This window comes from Malaclemys terrapin, chromosome 16 (genome assembly GCF_027887155.1).
Source record: "Malaclemys terrapin pileata isolate rMalTer1 chromosome 16, rMalTer1.hap1, whole genome shotgun sequence".
NCBI classification, from domain to species: Eukaryota; Metazoa; Chordata; order Testudines; family Emydidae; genus Malaclemys; species Malaclemys terrapin.
The window spans coordinates 26,366,656-26,389,337 of NC_071520.1; the positions used below are offsets into that span (position 1 = coordinate 26,366,656).

At 40.0% G+C, this 22,682-nt stretch overlaps 1 protein-coding gene across 1 annotated transcript; it reads right to left on the bottom strand.

The window, feature by feature from the left end:
* Positions 1 to 2,145: 2,145 nt before the first annotated feature.
* ANAPC5 (anaphase promoting complex subunit 5) lies at positions 2,146 to 21,797 on the bottom strand. Its single transcript, XM_054006767.1, has 17 exons — positions 21,488 to 21,797; positions 20,650 to 20,729; positions 19,249 to 19,358; positions 18,547 to 18,742; positions 16,565 to 16,631; positions 14,904 to 15,005; positions 13,817 to 14,007; positions 12,781 to 12,862; positions 10,955 to 11,044; positions 9,611 to 9,792; positions 8,786 to 8,921; positions 8,460 to 8,534; positions 5,795 to 5,916; positions 4,986 to 5,093; positions 3,801 to 3,948; positions 3,007 to 3,169; positions 2,146 to 2,483 (listed from the first exon to the last, which is right to left on the bottom strand). Exons 1-17 carry the CDS (start codon positions 21,689 to 21,691, stop codon positions 2,269 to 2,271), a joined length of 2,271 nt encoding a protein of 756 aa, XP_053862742.1. The 5' UTR covers positions 21,692 to 21,797; the 3' UTR covers positions 2,146 to 2,268.
* Between the last annotated feature and the right edge of the window lie 885 nt (positions 21,798 to 22,682).

The window sequence follows — 22,682 nt, forward strand, 5'->3', positions numbered from 1 at the left end:
ACATCACAAAATATAAACACAGAAAATGTGAGGGACAAATGCATTACCATCCTGCACATTACTGAAATAGGTTTTAAACACCCCACCGCACTCCTGCTCCCATCCAGGATTACAACTACTTTGCAAACAGAGGGTGTCAAGTTTTGGCCCTACCAATAGCTTGCTTACCTCTCTTAAAAGATGGTCTGAGGAAAACTTGATTAAAATGATTGCGAAGCACTTCAAGATTGGATAAAAGGAGCTATAAAACGCAGCAGGAATGTTAAAGCATCCATCCTCTTTAAATTATGAAAAAAAAACGAAGTAGCAGTTTATAAACTTAATTTCGCTCCTTGCCCATATCCGCATGTCATTGCCAAATCTAGTACCAACCTTTGCAGTAAGATCCCCCTGCTTTATTAGTTCCAACGATGACTTCTTTCTTGCCAAACCCACTCCCATTTAACACCACAGTAACTTTGTTTTCAAACTATAGGGATCAGATTAACTGGACCATCTCACAAAGCGAGAAAAGCAGGCGAGCTTCAGAGATGCACCCCACACGGAGTGAACACAGCATTGCCTCACATCTTGTTTTGCTTTCAGACACCTTCAAAGGCATCACTTCAAGATTCTACACTTTAACATCAGTCCATTTTCCAGATCAATATTAACTATATGACAGAGCTGTATTATTTTGACAAGAAACCTTTATTATAGAAGCTGGACAGACCTACAATTGTAATGTAAGTGCTAGGAGGTGTTCCAGACTATTTCACAGGATTATGGATTGAAGTTCAAGTGCTTTCCCATCAGAGGGGTTGAATAATGTAAGAGGAAGGGCCTCCATGGCCAAAACACGGTCTTTATTTAAAATGGTGTCCTTATAAAGCTTCCTGTGTAAAACTGAGACGCTTTTCACTGAGGTCTGAAACGCAGCTACTGTTTTAGAGTTGAAACACTGAGTTATCTGCCAACATCCACAGCATGATGTAAACTAAAAGGTTTGAAGCAATACTAAGCTACACTTATTCAATCTCCCTTAAAATCTCATTTATACCAAATAAATCACAGTAACTCCACTGAAGTCGGTAGATTTTAGTTTTCATCTTGTTTGCACCAGTTAACAATAACTACTGCTTAATCTAGCACTTTTCATCTGTAGATCTCAAAGTGCTTTACAGGAGCCAAAAGTATGCCACTGAGGCACGGTGATGTGAAACAACTTACCGCACAGGTCAAGAATAGGACTTCCTGAATCTCTATTCTCAGGACTCAGACTGTCTCTGTCTCTGTCTCTGTCTCTGTCTCTGTCTCTGTCTCTGTCTCTGTCTCTGTCTCTGTCTCTGTCTCTGTCTCTGTCTCTGTCTCTGTCTCTGTCTCTGTCTCTGTGTGTAAATACCCCCCCACACACACACACTCTAAGCATTAAAAAGTTTTCTTCTAAGGATGGATCCAACGATAGGTGAGAATTGAGCCCTAAGTTGGCAGTTGTCCTCATTTATCGATACATAAGAGTGAGTAAAGTGCACACACACACACACACACGTGCCCATGAAACACACTCATTAGTGCATCTGCAATAAAAACGTTTAAGCTGATATAGGTTCCCTCACTGCACCAAAATGAATCTACCATGTTTTACTTTTTCCTATTATTCTTTGCACATAGATGTGTCTGTCTAGCACAATAGAGAGGGCAAGCAGTGGGACAAAGGTCCTGCATCAATAGGATTCTATTTCTTTCCCTTCTGCTAATATCTCTAGAAATAGTGCCTGCAGACATATTAAACGCGAAGACACTTTTAAAATGAAATTCTACATTCAAAGAAATACCAGTTATTTTAAGTTAGCAGAAATAAACTTTTGTCTGTAATTTCTACTCTAATATCTCCACACTGTTTTGCATTTACCAGCGTGAAAATCTCAGTTACATCAGGAATTATTTACATCAGTAACCCTTCCCCCTCCACACATACACACCCTTTCCTGACAATACCTTAGTGTTGGTCCTAGCATTAAATCTGTGAACTGCAGGCATTTTCTTTAAAAATCTGAATCCTATTTTGTGACTACAGAAGATGACTACTCATTTACAGAATAAAATGAGATTTGTGGAAAGTAGATGTTTGCACACATCATTACAAGCAAAAAACAAAAGTTTTCTAAACAGAAGAACATAGTTTATTGGTAATTATTTCCAAATAGTGAGGATTGAACATTAAAAAAAAAAAAAAAGGGGGGGGGGGACAGCAGGAACACACAGAGGGAAGCCTCAGCTTTAAACACTTCACTTGAAGGCATTAATTAATGGAACACCGTGAGCAGGCAGCTCCTGGTGCACTTGACGGAATAGCATGGCACATTTGTTTCTTTCTTGAATCTTTCCCAGGGTGTGGAAGAGTCTGGCCTGAAAGTAAAGAACGTCTCTGAGCTGTTCTTTGCAGTCCACTTTTGCAAAATAAGTCTTGGCTTCATTTAGGTTCAGGATAGCAGATTCCAGAGCTGTCAAAAGGGTGAGGAAGTCCAATATTTAAAATTGTGTTCGTATAAATACCACGTGCAGTACAATCCCACTCTAGGGAGGCCCATTATGAATTTTTTAAATTAAAAGCACAGGTTTTAGCAATTTATAAAAGACTTCATGATGCGGGAGAAAACATTTTATTGCAGCTTTTGTAAAAATAATGGACTTGGCATCATGGGCCTACAACTTCAGCCTCTGCTATTCAAGCTTTGCTGCAAGGTGTGGATGATAAAGTGTGCAGATAAACAAGGTTCTATTGTAAATATTGAGTATTTTCAAGATGGACATTGTTCTTTTGGCCTCAGTGACATTGTGAGTCCAGACTCAGACCCTCTCCCCCCCCGATCTTCCCATTCGATAACACTACCTGCCTTGTTATTGTTTTGATTTTATTACCAATGACGACATCTCTCTGTGCTATTAAAATTCAAATATCTAAACTGGATTGTAGCTCATTCAAAGTTGAGAAGTATAAATGGACATAATTATTCTTCACTCTACCTTCTGCCTTCTTTGGTGGAGAATAGGAAGCTGCAGAAGCAACTTGACATTTGGCCACCAAGAACATGGCACAGCCTTTGTCCAGTACCGCCCCGTGAGCCAAGATAGGTTCTATTGCCGTATGCAGAATATTCAGCGCTTGTTCAGGAATACCAAGAATTAGCTGAAAGAAAAACATACTTTGCTGGTCTGAAATTGGTGCCCATAGGAAATAGCAGCCACTTCTGGTGAGGCCAACATAAGCTACTCAAATGCCACATCTGTTTTAAAAGGAATTGATAGTCCAGACAAGATTTTTAGCTTCTTCCCATAATGGTCTAATCTGTTTCCATTAGCAGAGATGAGGCACTGTGGTGGTGAATGCCAGTAGGAATCTGAATTGATTGGCAGACACTGCCCAGTGTTGACAACAAGGATCCCCATCTGCCCAGAATAAGCAATACGAATGAACTCCATTAACCTGTGTTCTTTTTAAACCCAGCTCATGTCAACAAGTTACAGTACCACAAAGCCAACAAGATGGCATAAGAAATATCAATTAGAGAAGTGAAGGCAGTACCAACTTATAACCGCATATTCTATAACATACTGAGCCTAAAAGCCTCAATGACATTCAATTGTTTTTATAGACTTCCTTGGAAAATTTCACATTTTGAAATACATTTAATTCTTTAGAAGCAATAACTGAACCCTGACAGGATTATGTTCTTAAATCGAACAACAATAGCAATGATATCCAGATTGACAACATAAATGTTTGATTTGCAGCCTGTGAAAACATGAATCAAACTTACCTGGGAGAAAGCCAAGTTCAGGACAGTTTCAGAGGCCAAGTACTGTAGACGGTATTCTCTAGAAAGAGCGAGAGCCTGAAGCAGGACAGGCAGTGCTATTGTATGACATGAAGATCTCCAGTAAAGTTCTGCTATTGACAGAAGTACACTAACCAAAAAAAGAGGGGGGGGGGGGGAGAAATATGTAAGTGACAGTTTTGCTGAAAATTCTGAAGTGTTTCCCCACCACACTAACCTCCAGAAAGCAAGCAAGTGGAAGTCAATTATTTATCCCTAATAGTACTCTCTCATTTATTCTTAATAAGTTAAAATACTACATGCTCAATAAATCTGAATTTCATCCTTAAAAGGGATTCCACCAAATTACCATAAATAAAAATACTATTGTGATAAGTAACACTGACGATTATGATGACACAGAGTAGAGAAACACAATCTCTCTGTTTATTTTAGGCACAGTTGGTTTGTGTGGCTCTTTCACTCAACAGGGGAACTAGCCACCCTCAACCCCCCCCCGCCCCGCCCCTCCCCCCAAAAAGGGAAATTGTGGTTGCAAAACACCCACTCAGGGCAGATTTAGTATTTGAAACTACTTTGAATTCAGTTTTGAAAAGACTTCTAAATTTCAGCTTCACAGTATCCTTTATATCAAATTTTTAATTTGGTTATTAAAAAACCACCCACAAACAAACCACCCATACTCACACATGCCATAGGAAAAACAAACAAACACACAACACGCCCCCGGAAAAAAAACTAAAGTTGAATTTTCACACACTGTCCATGAAGAATTCAACTCATACATCCTCTTTGATGATGGAAGTTTACCTATCATACTTCATTTTCAAAGCTAAAGCTCAGTTTGTTGAGTGCAAACATGTGTAGTTAGGGGCCATTCCAAAATAACTTTCTTTTAAAACAGTGTTGGTACCAGCAAGTTCATTTAGCTCAGCAAGTGAAAGCACGTTCGTGTTGCCATGGTATTGTTTCATCTTATCACCACCCAAAGTTTTACATTTAATAATTCTCCTATACTACATTTATTAAATCAGAATATTTTCTTATCCAAATGGTGGATAAACTACAATTAGTGAAGCAATACAGAACAGATTGTGACTATTGATGTTAATTAGCGTAAAGTAGCTTTAATATTCAAGGAAATCTCTGGAAATTAACCGTTCTTACCTAATCACCATCTCAGTGTTTTTTATATTTTGGCAGTGGATCAACAGTTTCTGCAAAAGTTTGTGCGCCTCGGACATCTGATTCTGAGCTTTCAATACAATGGCTTTTCTACAATAAAAAGAATTTCATTACCAGACGAGAATATTTTAGACTCAATCCTTCACTTGGATGCAATGGAAAAGCACACTTGTGTTTTGTGTACTCAGCTTCTACACTTGTAAAGCTGCTTTCTACCCAAATGTGTAAAATTATAACCAGGGCCTGGTGGGGATGTTCCGTTAATAACATGTAACTTTTATATAGCACTTTTCATCCACAGATTTCAAAGCACTTTATAAGGGAAGGGAAGTATTCCCTCCATTCTACAGATGGGGTAAGAGCCAGAAATGAAGCAACTTGCCCATGGTCACACTGTAGGTCAATGGCAAAACCAGGAATAGGCCCCAAGTCTCCTAATTGTTTATTTAAATTCTGTATTGCACCTAGCTCTTGGGATAGCCACAGTGAACAGATTTCAAAATAAATAGATTAATGCATTCGCTGAGAGCAAGAGATCTCTAGTCATAGAATAAATTATAAATGTAGGTCTTAAATCCATTATAGCCATTAAAATAACCCCAGGGATGTGGGGAAAATGGATTATACCAAGATCATTGTTTCAGGATAATTATGGCAGAGTTAAGGAAAAAGAAAACATTATTGTAGTTCACTGAAGAGAGGTATGAATTATCTCCAGCAAGCACTTTATTCCATCTTTATTTCAGTGGGATATTATTGCAAGATTTTTCTGTAGATTGATGGTTTCTTACCTGTACACGCCTTCAATGCTATTAAGTGCTGTAATTCCTGCCACAAAAGAATCGGCAACATGGTACTTCCCATCGTTCATAGCTCTATCGAACTGTATTTTCTGATCAAACAGCATCCACAGCTAAACCAAGAGTGTACAGAAATAAGTTTTAAGAAGAAATGGTGAATGTTCATTTTGTGATCCGAAGTTAAATCAACAGATATTAAATAGGGCTGTCAATTAATCGCAGTTAGCTCACGCGATTAACTAAAAAAAATTAATCGCAATTAAAAAATGTAATCGCAATTAATCACAGTTTTAATCGCACTGTTAAACAATAGAATACCAATTGAAATTTATTAAATAGTTTGGATGTTTTTCTACATTTTCATATATATTGTATTCTGTGTTGTAATTGAAATCAAAGTGTATATTATTTTTTATTTATAGTATTTTTCAATTCACCTCATACAAATACTGTAGTGCAATCTCTTTGTTGTGAAAAATGCAACTTACAAATGTAGATTTTTGTTACATAACTGCACTCAAAACCAAAACAATGTAAAACTTCAGCGCCTACAAGTCCACTCAGTCCTACATCTCGTTCAGCTAATCGCTCAGACAAACAAGTTTGGTTACATTGACAGGAGATAATGCTGCCCACTTCTTATTTACAATGTCGCCAGAAAGTGAGAACAGACAGTTGCATGGCACTTTTGTAGCTGGCACTGCAAGGTATTTACGTGCTAGGTATGCTAAACATTCGTATGCCCCTTCATGCTTCGGCCACCATTCCAGAGGACATGCTTCCATGCTGATGACGCTTGTTTAAAAAAAAAAAAAAAATGCATTAATTAAATTTGTGACTGAACTCCTTGGGGGGAGAACTGTATATCCCCTGGTCCGTTTTACCTGCATTCTGCCATATATTTCATGTTATAGCAGCCTTGGATGATGACTCAGCACATGTTCATTTTAAGAACATTTTCACTGAAGATTTCAAAAAACGCAAAGAAGGTATCAATGTGAGATTTCTAAAGATAGCTACAGCACTCAACCCAAGGCTTAAGAATCTGAAGTACCTTCCAAAAATCTTAGAGGGACGAGGTGTGGAGCAGGTTTTTCAGAAGTCACACTCTGATGCGGAAACTACAGAACCCGAACCACCAAAAACCATGTTAGTCTGGATCCGCAAAAAGAACAGCCACAAGTACTCCTGTTCTTTTTGCAAAAAAAGAAAGTCAACCTTCTGCTGGTTGCATCTGACTCAGATAATGAAAACGAACATGCATTGGTCCGCACTGCTTTGGATTGTTATTGTGCAGAACCCATCATCAGCATGGACACATGTCTTCTGGAATGGTTGAAGCATGAAGGGATATAGGACTCTTTAGCGTATCTGGCACGTAAATATCTTGCAACCCCAGCTACAACAGTGCCATGAGAACGCCTGTTCTCACTTTCAGGTGACACTGTAAACAAGAAGCAGGTAGCATTATCTCCTGCAAATGTAAAAAAACTTGTTTGTCAGAGCAATTGGGTGAATAAGAAGTAGGACTGAGTGGACTTGCAGGCTCTAAAGAATTTTAGATTCTTTTATTTTTGAATGCATTTTTTTGTACATAATTCTACATTTGTAAGTTCAACTTTCATGATAAAGAGATTGCACTACTGTACTTGTATTAGGTGAATTGAAAAATACCATTTCTTTTGTTTTTTACAGTGCAAATACTTGTAATCAAAAATAAATATAAAGTGAGCACTGTACACTTTGTGTTGTAATTGAAATCAATATATTTGAAGATGTAGAAAACATCCACAAGTTTTGAAATAAATGGTATTCTATTATTGTATAATTGCGCAATTAATTTTTTAGTTGCTTGACAGCCCTAACATTAAAGCATGCTATTTACAGACATAACTGACTATACTCCTGTTTATTAAAGAAGTTGTCTGAGTTTGTTGGATGTAACACATTGTATCAATAACATCTTCAGCAGAAATGTGTAGGTCTACTAAAGAAATATGGCAAAAGAACCCCAACAGAGCTTACAGGATCACATTTAAAATAAAATTCTTTCCTCTAGTTATGTCCTGAATAATTGTTTTGGGCAGTATGGCTCCCTTTGTAACACAGAAAAGGAAAGATGTGAAAAAATAAGTTTGCTGGATCTAGAAAGCCATAAAATGATGTAGATGCTGTCCTACAGATTTACTCCATTAGGGTGTTTCCCAGTTCCACACAAATCACAGCCTCTTCTCTTAGCTCAGAGTTCTTGTGTAGCACTTTGAACTTCAAGGCACTTTACAAACATTTAATCCTGATAATGCCCTCTGAGGAAGGTAAATATGATATAGCTAGCATTACAGCTAAGCTACACAGAAAGAACAGAGGGCATGGAAGGAAAATTCAAATAGCTCTTCACTTTGAGGCACTAATGAGAGATCTTTCTCAAGTTTCCAACTGTGGTACATGATGTTTTAATGGCTTGCAACTTTGTGCCAAAATTTTTAGGTTTCCCATTAGTGACAAGATTTACATGAAACAAATTCAGATTTTCTAATGAAAACACATTTTATACAGGTACAGTAGGAATTAAGAAAAAAAATCAGATCTTACCCCCAACATATAACTTTGTCATGTGAATGTGTATTTTCTCTATTCAATAAAAGCTACACGTTACCTGTGCATGCTGACTACTGGGAGGGAATCTCTCTTTTAAATGTTTCAATATTTCTGAAGCAGCAGCAAAGCATCCCTACAACACAAGAACAGGAGTATGATGAGCAAGTAATAGGGCAAGAACTATTTTCCTTTCCTTAATTTCATCCCTGTACTATGAGACACAAACAGCTGTTAAGAGGAAAAGCTAGATTTCCCTCACCTGCCAAAACGTTGATCAGAATCACACATGCACACAGTTCATCAACAAAAGCCTCTTTTTATCACGGGCCTTTGAATCTTCTCCACCCAGGTGATTTTTTTTGTGCAACTCAATGTAAGCCTCACCTGTTCTGCATGTAGCTCAGCCAGGTGACACAATACTACAGCAAAAGATTCCGTGTTATTCTGCTGAACACCCACATTTACAGCTTCTAGACTGTTCATGCTCAGCAACATCTGGGCTTGCTGAAGTGCCATGGTGCTACAGTGAGAAGAGCTTCATTTACTTTCATGCAACAAACATCAGAGATTTCTAATCTACACTCCAAAGTCATGATAAATTGCCACAGATTGCTTCTCCGGGCTTCTAGTTTTACAGTTTCCCCCCTTTTTGTTGTAAGCAACTGCTACCCAGGACCTCCCCACTGTGCCAGCACATGGAGTGCTCATGAACAAGGCATCAACCCAGCTAAGAGCTGAACACAGTTTCTATAAGGTGATGTCTCTATTTACCCATCCTCAACATTAAAACTCTGTTCTATTTACAGATCTAACATAGCGACTAAAATCTCTCCTATAGACTGTATCTGAGAGGCAGCCGTGTTAGTCTGCATCCACAAAAACGAGGAGTCTGGTGGCACCTTAAAGACTAACAGATTTATTTGGGCATAAGCTTGTGTGGGTAAAAAAACCCCATTTCTTCTGCTGAAATAAATCTGTTAGACTTTAAGGTGCCACCAGACTCCTCGTCGTTCCTCCAGACTGTGTTTTAAATGAGCCGAACTAGGAAAAGAAAAATTCCCCCAACATCTCCTGAATAATAGCCTATATACTTGGTTTCAGCACATTAAACAGATGCAGTCGCTTGTGTACTTGTATGACTGATAGTAAAGGCATTGCTTGCAACATTTACAACATATATAAGAAACAAAGTTTGATGAGAGAAAATACCTGCGACCATATAGTCTCCAAATGGCAGTTTTCTGTGCTATACTAATATCAATAAGCTCGGACAAGCTATGTTTCCAGTGCAACAGATCAGAGTCCTTTAAGGCATCCATTAGCTTGTTAGCGGTCTTTCCTGCAAAAGCTCTTTGCTGAACCAAGGACTGTATTCCCAGGGAAGCTAGATACTAAGGAGAGGGAAATCAAAAAACAAACATATTAAACATAGACACGCTACAACTAGGCAGGAAGCACAAACTACACTTCTACCTCGATATAATGCGACCCGATATAAAACACGAATTCGGATATAATGCAGTAAAGCAGTGCTCGGGGGGAGGGGGGGGGAAATGTTGCGCACTCCGATGGATCAAAGCAAGTTCAATATAACGCAGTTTCACCTATAACGGGATAAGATATTTTGGCTCCCGAGGACAGTGTGATAATCGAGGTAGAGGTGTATCAAAATTCCCACCTAAAAAAAGCAAGTTATTATTCAATACAGATGACAAAATGCCGCTACAGGGATTTCTTCATATATGTAGTTAATAATACCACCTTGTAATGGGACGGAAGGGGAATCTGTAGTTTCCCATCCCACATTCCTGCAGCTGGGAAGCTGGTGTTTATATCTGAGTCATAACCCTAACCCTAAGTACTCACATGCACACTTGTGTGCGCACACACAGAACTTTCTGCTTTTCCCCTGCCACGCCCTCAAAAAATACAATTTCCACCTTCCATGGCTCATACACCATCTACACAATTAGTTCCCAATCCTTTGTCATATGCACCCCACCTGACTCCTCACCCCAACCCAGTTTTCCCCATGACTTTTACTTCCTCACCCCCAGCAATCTAGTGGCTGGGTTCTCTATTTGTTCTTGGGTATCAGAGGGTAGCCCTCTCTCTAAATAATCTAACGTCTGCTCTCAGCCTCCCCAATGTGAGCTACACTATTCCTTCTAGTGCTGCTCGTTCTCTTATCTCAATCAGAAAAACTAGAGAGAGACAGATAACCACACTAACAGCCAGGAGACGTGGAGGAAGCTGGCATGAGACTTGCTGAGAGAGGGCTGCCCTGCAAGACCCAGCAGCTGGGACAAGGTGAAATGGGGGTGAAAGCCAAAGATCCCTATAGGAGCAAGTCCACCGTGTTTTTTAATTTAATTATGTTTTTTAAAAGAAAGAAAAAGACAGATTTTGTAATCTAAAATAGATTGGGTTAAATCTCAGCTATACATATTCATAAGATCAGCAAAAAGAAAAGCTACAGATCATACACTACATGCGAGCGCACACACACCCTTCTCCTTGTCTTAGAATAAAGTTGAGGGCTGAGAGACTTACTGGCAATCCAAAATGTACAGCTTTTTTCACAGAGTGTTCCAACAGGACACAGCTATCTGATCTCTTCTGCTCCAAAATGTACAGCCAACTCTGGTATGGGAACAAGATAAAAAGATCATTGCAAAGGCATGATGTAAAATGTCATGTAAGATATTTTTGTGCAACCATTTAAAAAATAAAATAAGAAGAAGGGAGGGGACACAAAAACTTGTGTGGTAACTTAAACAAAAACACAATTGACTATAGAATTAGAGTCCCTCTTACAGAAGGCAGCAGCCCAGGAGGCTTCCATGTCAAGTCTGGCATGGTATAGTAAGTTATGCAAGGCACCCATAGGGTTACCTTGCACAGGACTTCTGGGGTAACATCCTCTCTCAGTCCAAGAGATAGACCGACTCTCATGGAATGAGCCTTGCTAGAAAGTGGTACTTTTCACCTTGGACCTATAAGTTTCCTCAATACAGTCTCAAAACCAACAAGACACAGAAGCCTTAGAACCTGCTCTGCTTCCCCAAGGAGAAACAGGTGAACTGTATCAGAGGGGTAGCCGTGTTAGTCTGAATCTGTAAAAAGCAACAGAGGGTCCTGTGGCACCTTTGAGACTAACAGAAGTAGTGGGAGCATAAGCTTTCGTGGGTCAGAACCTCACTTCTTCAGATGCAAGTAATGGAAATCTCCAGAGGCAGGTATATATCAGTGTGGAGATAACGAGGTTAGTTCAATCAGGGAGGGTGAGGTGCTCTGCTAGCAGTTGAGGTGTGAACACCAAGGGAGGAGAAACTGTTTCTGTAGTTGGATAGCCATTCACAGTCTTTGTTTAATCCTGATCTGATGGTGTCAAATTTGCAGATGAACTGAAGCTCAGCAGTTTCTCTTTGGAGTCTGGTCCTGAAGTTTTTTTGCTGTAAGATGGCTACCTTAACATCTGCTATTGTGTGGCCAGGGAGGTTGAAGTGTTCTCCTACAGGTTTTTGTATATTGCCATTGAACTGTGAAGTGAAGTGAACTATTGCAAGTGAACTGTGTCACTTTGAGAGCTCCCTTCAGATAGATATGTTAACCCTTCTTCATATCAAGTGGACAACAGGAGCTCTTCTTTCTCCTCTCATGGGTTGAATATAACAAAGTGCTTGAAACTTCCTGAGCCAAAAAGCAAAGCTTAAAACTGAGCCATTATGCTGCAGCGTGTTTGGGAAGGCAGAGGAAGATGCCTAGTCTATGGCAGTTTTTCAGGTGGCTCACCCCTCTTAGCAAGAGCACTGTTTACACTGCATAGATTTAGACAGGGAGCTCTGCTGAGTGCTCTCTAGGTTGTAAATAAAAAAAAACAAAAAAAACCCCCCATCACTATAAACACACTCTATTAGTTAGAGTATTATGGACAGGAAAGAACTGAAAAAAGAAGTTGCCAAAAGGGGAGAGGGAGAGAGAGAGAGACTAAAATCTTTGCCTTTTTCCTCTTTCCATTGGCTGAGAGCCTTATGCTCACTCTCAGGACAAACAGAGGGATACGGGAAAAAAGGCTTTTATAAATTATCTTGAACAAAGTTCTTAAAAGTGCAAAGACTAAACATTCAAAGCATTGTGTATGGGTTTAAATGTATGACTCCCACTAAAGTCAACCAGCGTTGCACAACTAAAAAAAAATCTCAGGACAGCACCTTGATATTTACTGAAGAAATAAAGAGTCAAAAAAAGTCATCCTGAGACAGGGAAATAATATTTAAACTACTACCAAACACTAGATATAGCTACAGAAAATGCATCAAAAGTCTAACTGATGGCTAAGACAAAGGCAATGTATCCCCTAAGCATGGCTGCCTTACCAAGCAGTGCTGCAAGCAAACATGATCATTGGACTCCTGTGCAATTCTGATGGCTTCCTGGAGAGCAAGCTCAGCTTGCTGACTATCAACAAATCAAAGACAGAGCACATTAATATTCTGTTAACAAATGACAAGTAGTATTATGAAGTCTCAAACGTACGCTGATCTAAAGGATACATATCCCACTCAGCAGTGAACTCCAATTAAACAGTTCAGATGAGAGAGGAGTATTTCCTCACATCTACTTTTTTGTTAGTCTTAAGGCTGAAGATATACATCACTAAAGATAGCCTCTACAATTCATGAGAAATTAATTGTAACCCATTACTGGGCCTTAAAGCACATGTATATGGTCAAATATACTCTGAGATTATTCTGATGTGTGCCATATAAAATACCTGCCTAGGTAGAAAGTGTTTGTACTCATCTTCCTGACCCACCTCCCATCATCACCAACTGTGATCCAGTCATGTGGCAATGTATGCAGGCCTAAATCACAAGTTTCTTTGTGGGCAGGGACCTCTCTCATTTGTCTGTAGAACACCATGCATATCTACAGCACTGCAGAAACAATACCCCCCTCCACGAAGAGATTTAAAAAAAAAAAAAAAAAAAAAAACCACCTGCAAAGTACTCTCTCCAACTCATCTGATCATTATCTTTGAGAGAGTAATAGGTTGGCAGCTATAGTTGCTCCTGAACATGTATCAGTTATAAATAAGCACTCACACCTTCTGACCTATGTATGGTCGTGGAAGTGCAGCAGGTAAAGATCTAATTCCCTGGGACACCATTGTAATTGAACATAAAAAGAACCTCAAATCTTAGTATATTCCAAATGGTTCAGCCAACAGGAGGACCAAATGGGTGTTAAAATCAAATCAAGATTCAAGGACGGTTACAAACACAGCCATCTGTGCTTGCTCCCCAACTACAGAGTCCTCCTCCTCCTCTCCTTATCTAACTTTGAGAAAACAATAGTAGCACAAGGTCTATCTTGTGTTTCTTAACTATGCAGCAAGATGTATTCACTTACTAATGGCCAAACCGACAATGCAGCGCAGCTAGATTAAGAGCAGCGTATCTCAGACTTCGGCCATAACCTTCATCTCCATTGCTTTTGCTTTCTGCTCCAGTGAGAATCAAACGGTCAAAATAGTGAAGGAGGCTGTGTGTTGAACTGAAGACATCTTGTACTCGAAGACTATTTAAGTAGCTTAAATAATGCTAAAATAAAAGCAGAATCAGCTATAATTAAAACAGACTTGGTAACACAATTTTTAGATGTATGTTGTATCTTCTTACTGAGAAAGGTGGCAGTAGGATCTTCTGTGAATGAGAGTGTGTTTAGCAGGAAATATCAATGCAAAAAACACGATTTAGACAGTTCAGAACTACTGGGATAAAGCTGATAGTGTTCCATTTTGGAGCAGGGTCATTTGATATAGAGGAAACAAGGAAAGGCTTGCTTACCACAGCTAATATTTTCAACATCTCCCACCAGTCAGTGGTTCTGAGGCAAGATGTCTACATAGAAGGCATGAACCTACAGCTCTTACTCGTGTGATACTGCTCACATGGGTAGGGCTACAGGATCAGGCCCAAAACATGTAGTACAGGCCCAGACTGACATTCTGTCAAATGCATTTCACTTTCAGAGTTCAGACTTCTTTTAATAACCAGACCTGAAATCAATGTAAGTAATCAATAGCCACTGATACTGATCACCGGTACATTTCTTACATTCACAACGTTTAGGAGCATAACTATTTCATGTTATTTAAGACAACTTAATGTCAGAAAAACAAGTAAGTCTCAGGCCCCATTTCAAAAAGGAACTTAAAACACATGCCTAACTTTTTGCACTTGAGTAGTGCCATTCAAGTCAACGGAACTTGTGCTTGAAGTTGGACACATGTAAGTACCTATATGAATTATGCTCTCTGTGTCTTCAAAGGGAGTCCCATCCTAAAATACTATATTAGCATACACAGAGATAATACAGATTTGGACAAATGTTTTGCATTTCAGTGTACAGTACAAATTATACAAAATACACTATATTTTAGAAATAGGAAGAACTGCCCCGCGTGCATGTTGGGTTGAGGGGGAAAGACACTTACTGCTTCAGCAAAGTCTGGATTAAACTTCAGCAAATTGTTCAATTCCTTTTGTAAAAATGCTGGAGTAAGAGCCTTTGTCTCGTCATTCTTTAATAAAGAAGCCTAGAATAAAAGGGCAAATTGTTGTTAAGTATCTAGGAATGGAGCAGTAGAATATTATATAAATAGATGCTAGTCAAATCTGTAAAAAGAAGAACAGGAGTACTTGTGGCACCTTAGAGACTAACAAATTTATTAGAGCATAAGCTTTCGTGGACTACAGCATATATGCATCCGAAGAAGTGGGCTGTAGTCCACGAAAGCTTATGCTCTAATAAATTTGTTAGTCTCTAAGGTGCCACAAGTACTCCTGTTCTTCTTTTTGCGGATACAGACTAACACGGCTGTTACTCTGAAACCAGTCAAATCTGTATAGCTTCAATTACATAAAATTTCCTAAGAGTTATGTCTGCTATCATGTTTAAATATCGCCAATAGCAATTTTACTCTCAATTAAATTGTATTATTCACATTTAGAGAGATCACAATTGTTTTGACTAACATGGAAAATCCGGTTTAAGATAGAGATTTCTTCAAGTATCTCTCTTTGGAGATTGATTATATCGGACTTCTGACTTAAATTTATATCTGACTGCTTACAAAAAATTCAGGTAACTATACAAAAACAATTCATTTATTTGCTTTGGGAAGAATACTGATAAATGGGAAACACAAAAAAAAAAAAATCAGTTATTATAGCAATCATAAGTGATCACAAGACTCCAGATCTCAGGAAAGTCACCGAACATTTTGATTTCTCTTGCTCCATAATATTGTCATTTTATTTGGAGAGACTATTTCTATACACATACAGGATACTACACAATAAATTAGTTAAAAATCTAGAATGAAGTCAAAATATGATGCCACTGAAGTTAAATTCATAAATTTACATAACAGCACAGCAGCAAGAGTGTAAACAAAAATTGTACACTAGATGTAGATGTAGAGTTAAAGAGACCAGTAGCATTTAACAATTACTTAGAGACCTTAAAATGAATAAGTACTTTATGCTATTGTACATACACCGCTACCTTGATATAACGCGACCCGATATAACACGAATTCGGATATAATGTGGTAAAGCAGTGCTCCGGGGGGCAGGGCTGCACACTCCGGTGGGTCAAAGCAAGTTCAATAGAACGCAGTTTCACCTATAACGCGGTAAGATTTTTTGGCTCCCGAGGACAGCGTTATATTGAGGTAGAGGTGTATTTAATATTGCTACCATGCTTCAGAGGTCTGGTTGTGCTCTTTGTGTGTTTAGTTTCTCTGCATATATTTACTTGCAGGAATGATCAATGAAACAGAAAATTTTAAACACATTTTGGAGAAACCAATTGGAAAGTATAAACTACAAATATTCCCATTGGAAACCTGATTCTGAAACACTCATCTCAAGGAACAGAATCATTCTACGACTTACGTGTCCAGTTAAAACTGTTTGAATTTCAAGTACTCACAATGAACTATTCACACACACGAGATATAAACCGGAGAATTATTCAACAAAATAATTTCTAATTAATCCAAGAAAGTGTGATGTTTGTTGATAATTCATAAACACAGAGGTGAAATTTACATTCTGAATTATTTCCCAGCTCTAGTCCGAATTAACATACCTGCTGAGAAAGAAAATATTCTGCTTGCTTCTGGGAGAGAGGCCCACTACAAGATATTTCTTCTTCCCTGTTAAACAAACAATGGTTAGAAATAAAAGCAGTGAAAAAGAATCAGAAGGCTACAGATGTGTAGCTTATACTGTAGCTATAATAAAGTAGGTACATTGGCGGGTGATACAAAAAAATAAGTACATTTTATCAGAGGCCACACACACAATTTTAGTTTACAAACTATTATGGTACATCATCAGTGCTCAACTGGAAGTGTGAAAAGTAACCAGAATTACAGAGATTAAACTTTATTAAAGAATAAAACCTGGCACATGGAAGCCACAATATAGTAGTCAGACACACAATTATAGGTTTTAAGAGAGAAAAGACTAAATACAGTATATAGATATGTCTGAATAAAAACAGACATACCACCTTGATGTCTCAACTGGTAATGAGACCATGGCTGAATTTTCATCTTCAATCAGCAGAGACTATGAGCAACGTGAGCAATGTTCATAATCATCTCAAGGAAGCTGATCACACAGAGGATCATGGCACTCTGCACAGCAAGATTAGTTCCAGAAAGCAACTGCTTTGCTAGAAACAGAACCTTGTTCAAAGGGAAAACAAATATATAACGAAAAGTAAAACTCTGAGGACAGTTAGCTAGATTCCCAGCCGTCAGGAAGGCACAGAAAAGCTCAGGGACACAGAAGAGTCCAACTGCTGAAAATACAATTTAATGTGTATATGAAAACTACTTTTATTTAAAGATTATGTTGAAGAAAAAAAAAGTCACTTTTACTGCATTAAAATCTTCATTGTTAGCATTAATAATACTATTAAGAGGGGATATACAAAATCAAAAGTGCTAAGTGAAGGGAGAGAAAGTGGCACTGCCATCTTATACAGTAGTACTGTACTTAATTGAAAATAGAATTACTGAAGATTTGAGTTGCAGTTTAGAAATGCTGCCACATGGTGGCACCAAAGAAACTGAGTGGCCATCCCAGCACTAAATGTAAAAAAAAGTTTATCTTGCTCTCTGCAAAAACCGACCATGACCCATCCTCTTAATATGAATGAGATCATCATTAATGAAGGGTGCCATTATAGAAAGACGAGAGTACAGTATCAAATTCCCATCTATCTCCTTTCAAGCCATAATATAAAGCAAGGCACCCAACAATAAAAATGGTTGGAGCAGGAGATGTTCCATCCAAGCGAACTGTTCAATAGGATTTTTGGAGATGGCTGAGGTTATCTTCTAAGAATGAAGAAGGGATGGAAAGGAGGGTTGATTTTTCTAGTTTTGTTTTTTTAAGGTGGTTGGCTGAGTTCCTATTTGATCTGTATCAGAGGGGTAGCCGTGTTAGTCTGGATCTGTAAAAAGCAACAGAGGGTCCTGTGGCACCTTTAAGACTAACAGAAGTATTGGAGCATAAGCTTTCGTGGGTGAATGCCCACGAAAAGGTCTTGTGTCTGAAGTGGGCATTCAGCCATGAAAGCTTATGCTCCAATACTTCTGTTAGTCTTAAAGGTGCCACAGGACCCTCTGTTCCTATTTGATCTATCATTTTAATGCTGCTGGGAGTTTTGTTGTACTACTAATTATATGTTAGTGCACCTAGAACCTTGTGTAAGTGTCTTATTATTTTAATCTAAATAAATAAAAACACAGTAATTGAAAATTGCCTTCTGGAACCTGTAGTTTATATAGGTTACACCTCCACATTGAAGATCAAAGCAGTTGCAATCTGCTCTACTACCCGAGTTAAAATCCCAAAGGCTGTGCCTGCCTAGTTACCGGTGATAACACATGCATAAGGTTTATCACGATATTAACAAAGATAGGATACTTCTTTAACGTGAGTGTGGCCTTTCTTCAGGATCCCTGTTTTGACATGTAAAGAGGATTTTTTAATATGATTAGTGTGGAAGCCTCTCTAGAAAGTGGAAAGGCTTTACAGAAATCATTAATAAATTACCTTAGAGGTACATCGAGTTCTTCTTTTTCCATTTTCCCTTCAAGTTCTTCAGTATTTGTCAGCTCCATATCGGTCTCATCAATTCCAGTTTTTTTCTCATCGTTCTGATAGTACTGTTGAAGTGCAGTGTAAAGTTTATAGACCTGACTGAAAGAAAGCTTGTTGTATGCCAAGATCATGTGGCGCAGAAATAAACCTATACAAGGAAAATATTTGTTACATTTGAACACAGAGAAAGATAGCTAGTTGTGGTGCCTAGTAGTTTTAGATCAGAGACTGAAAGTCATTATTCCTGGTTCCAGCACTAACTGGGAGTGTAAACTTGCATTTCGCTTCACCTCAGTGTCTCACAGACTAACACGGCTACCCCCTGATACTCAGTGTCTCAATATACCAATCTATAAAAGTGGCCCAATAATTCTCACTGCCTTTCAGGTGCATTGTCTAGTTTACTTTAGGGCCTAATTCCACAGGTAATCTGATCATAGAACTCCTATTAAGACCAATGAGAACTGCTAATGGTGTTGCAATGTGAAACATTTTTGAACAGATGCATTCTTTGTATACGGTTTTATAAAAAGACTGAGTATTTGTCCTAAGTAGTGCGCTTGTAATTGTTTTTCAAATATAAAAAGAAAATCTGGTTGAATGGATGAATGAATGGATTTCCAGGACAAAAGTGAAAGAATATAAAATACTTACCTACTACACTTGTTTTGTGAACTTCTGGTTCTGTCCCAGTAAATGAATCTGAAAGGTCATCAAAAAATTGTTCCATGTCTTTCAACTCCCCTTCTGCCATCAGTTTTATCCTAAACAGGAAGAGAAGTTTATAGAAATGTTCCCTTCCAATCCTGACCACCAAAATAAATCTCACATGAAAAAAAACTCTTCCTCATTTCAGGTACTGGAAGAATGAGACACAACCCTAAATGAAACCAAATGGTTATTAGTTCACTTATACCAAAAGTGTTTCTAAATTTTTGAACATCTGGAAAAATGATCACTGATCACTTCAAAAAAAGAAATTGCATGTGATTATTTTTTCCATCTGGAAAAGGAGAATGTACAATGAACCAAATCACAACGTGTTACATCATCAAAGTATAGGTTGAGTGGTAGTTACTGTAAGGAAAAAAATATGCTGTATGCTACACTTCCTTTCCCTTCTCTAAAAATCAACTAAGTTTAAAATATCAGTTATGTTTATAGAAGAACAGGAGTACTTGTGGCACCTTAGAGACTAACAAATTTTAAAGAAAGTGATTAAAATCATATAAATCACAGAAGCTAATTGTTATGTAAAGCCTCTGCTCAAATGCGATTGTAAGATCTGTAACTTTTATCATTAAGTTCTGCAACCTTTTGCAGACTTTGTAACTTCAGTTATTGTTAGCATAGCTTTTTGAGTTTTGTAACCTTTGCAAGCTCTGTAACCTTTTCAAGTTACCACTTGTATGAACTTCCAAGCTGTGTAATATCCCATCACACAATCAGAGAGAGAGTGAACAAGGGAGTGTTCACTGGGGCAGAGAGGAACTGCAAGGAGAAAGGAGCCCGGAGCCAGGTGTGTCTAATATAATCTGCCCTGAGAAGGCAATCACGGTGTGCTGTAAAGAAAAGAAGAACCTGGTATGCATGAAAGAAACTGGTCTGGGAATGCTTCTCGGTGATGGACACAGAAAGGAAACTCAGTGTACGTGACAGGAGCTGCCCAGTTCCAAAATAAGAGGAAGAAGGCATGCACACAAGCCCCTGCTTCTTGACCTGTTCAGCAGCCTGGATTTGTGACCGCAGGCGGACACACCAGATCTACTACGCTTCGGCTTCTCGGCCTCCATGCTGTCTCCGGTAACTCTCTGCCTGTGTAAGTGTATGGGTGCATGAGGGTATGAATGCAGTGAATGTGTGCATGTATGAATAAGCTCCATCTCTTTTCTATCTGACCTAACAGCGGCATTGTAATAAAACTAATACAAGTGTGACCCTGGGTTGTTTTTTAGGGGAACAGAGGTAACACTAATAAAAAGGAAAAGTGATGGCCCCATCTCTCTGGTAAAGCAGGATACACTCTCCAGCCAAAGGATAGATCAAATAAATTACCTTATTTGCACAGAATTTGCTAAGTTAGAACAGGATTCTTCAATAGCCTTATGCAATCGTGACAGAGTCATATCAGGACCCTATACAAAATGATAAATCCATTTTAGAAATCCAAACAGTCAATTTGGACCCAGAAAAAACAGCAACTTTACATCACTCTACATGTTAATGGCTGTTATAAAGAGGACTGTGATCAATTTTCTCCATGTCCACTGGAGACAGGACAAGTAGTAATGGCTCAATCTACAGTAAGAGAGATAAAGGTTAGATATTAGGAAGAGCTATCTATCTACGAGAACATCTGGAAAGTAGTTAAGCTCTGGAATAGGCTTCCAAGGGAGGCTGTGGAATACTAGTAATGGGAGAATATTAAGAATAGATTGGACAGACACCTATCAGAAACAGTCTAGGTTTACCTGATCCTGCCTCAGCACAGGGGGCTGGACTTGATGACTTCTATGATTCCATAATAGCCACGAAAACATAACAGCGCAGGCACAAAAATCCTTAGCCACCCTTATTACAATAGCAACGTGTCCCTCGCCCATTACCAAATGCGCACTTGCCCCAGGTGACGAGCAGGGAGAATTGTGTAAGGCTCTTCTGCAGCAGAACCCCAACCCCAACCCCAACCCTTATCTAGTGACAGTCCCTCTCCACTCTCCCTTAGATCCCTGAGCAAGATCCATGCTCTAGAAACACTTGCTGCATTTTTCTCCTGCGCCCCCCCCCAAACCCTCTCCAGGCAGCCCCTATTACCTGGGGGCAGCCCAACCCCTCCCACCCCTTCTATGACCCGCGCCTGCTCCCCTCCTCAGGCGGCCCATTGCCCCCCAACCTGCAGCAGCGGCAGCAGCAGCCGGTTGAGGCGCCGCCTCTCCAGCAGGCTGAGCTGGGGCCCGGCCCGACCCAGCTCGCTGAGCAGCACCAGCAGCGCCATCTTGTAGGGGGTGACGCAGTCCTTGATGCCGAACACGTTGGCGTGCACCACCCCGTTGGTCATCATAGGGTTGAAGTAGAGACTCTCGTGCACGCTGGCCATGGCCGAGCCGGGCGAGGGGGCCCCAGGCAGCCACCGCTCCCACAGCCCGAGGCTTCAGGAGCCTCCACCAACTCGCCAGGAAGCCATCCCCATCTCCCGGGCAACCAGCATCCCCCCAACATAGCCAATCGTAGGAGCCGGTCTCAGTCACGTGAGCTCGCAAACAGCCAATCAGACTCAGCGAGCGAAGCGGTGGTGGCGGGGTGCAGAGCTCTGCAGTTCCGGCGGGAAACCTGAGCCCGGCCCCGGCCAGAGACTGAATGAGGGGGCGGGAGCATGGAGGGAGCTGAGGGGAAGACACAGACAGCGGGGGGGGGGGGCTGGGAGAGATAGTGGGGCACTGGAAGGGGAGGGGAAGTGAGGACCTGATAGAGGGAGGCCCTTGGGCGGGGGGCGCGCTGGGCGGAGTGGGGGAGCGCAGGTCGGGGAGGGGGGCACTTGGGGGATCCCTGAGTGGAGAGGGGGATATCTGGGTGCGGGGAGAGCGTTGGGGGCACGGAGGAGAGGGGAGTGTTGGGCAGAGGGGGGCACTCTGGGAGGGGAGACACTTGGGGCGGGGAGAAGTCTGCTGGTGGGTGAGGGGGTCTGGGTAGGTGGAAGGATAGGAGACCTTTTTCACACATTCATAGTTCTCTTTTTTTGTATCTCCTAAGAGCCAGACTGCCTGGTAGAAGGAGCTGCTTTGTGCTGCACCACTGGTGCAGTTTGACACAAAAAGCCAATGAAGGGGGGGATTATACCACTTCAAGGATGCCTTCCAATGGTGTAGAGCCAATGTACCACTTTTCCTCATTATGGCTAGCGTACCAGGGTAAGGGACTGAGGAAAAGATGGGCTTCCTCTGTGCCTCTTCTTGGTTGTAGTTTTGGCCCTTTGGGGCTCTGCCTATCCAAAGTATGTTAGAACAACCCATCAGACTGCACAACAGGATCTGTCTCAACGGTATGTGGACAACTGAGTATTTTAGCCTTCAGAGTAGAATCTCAATTTT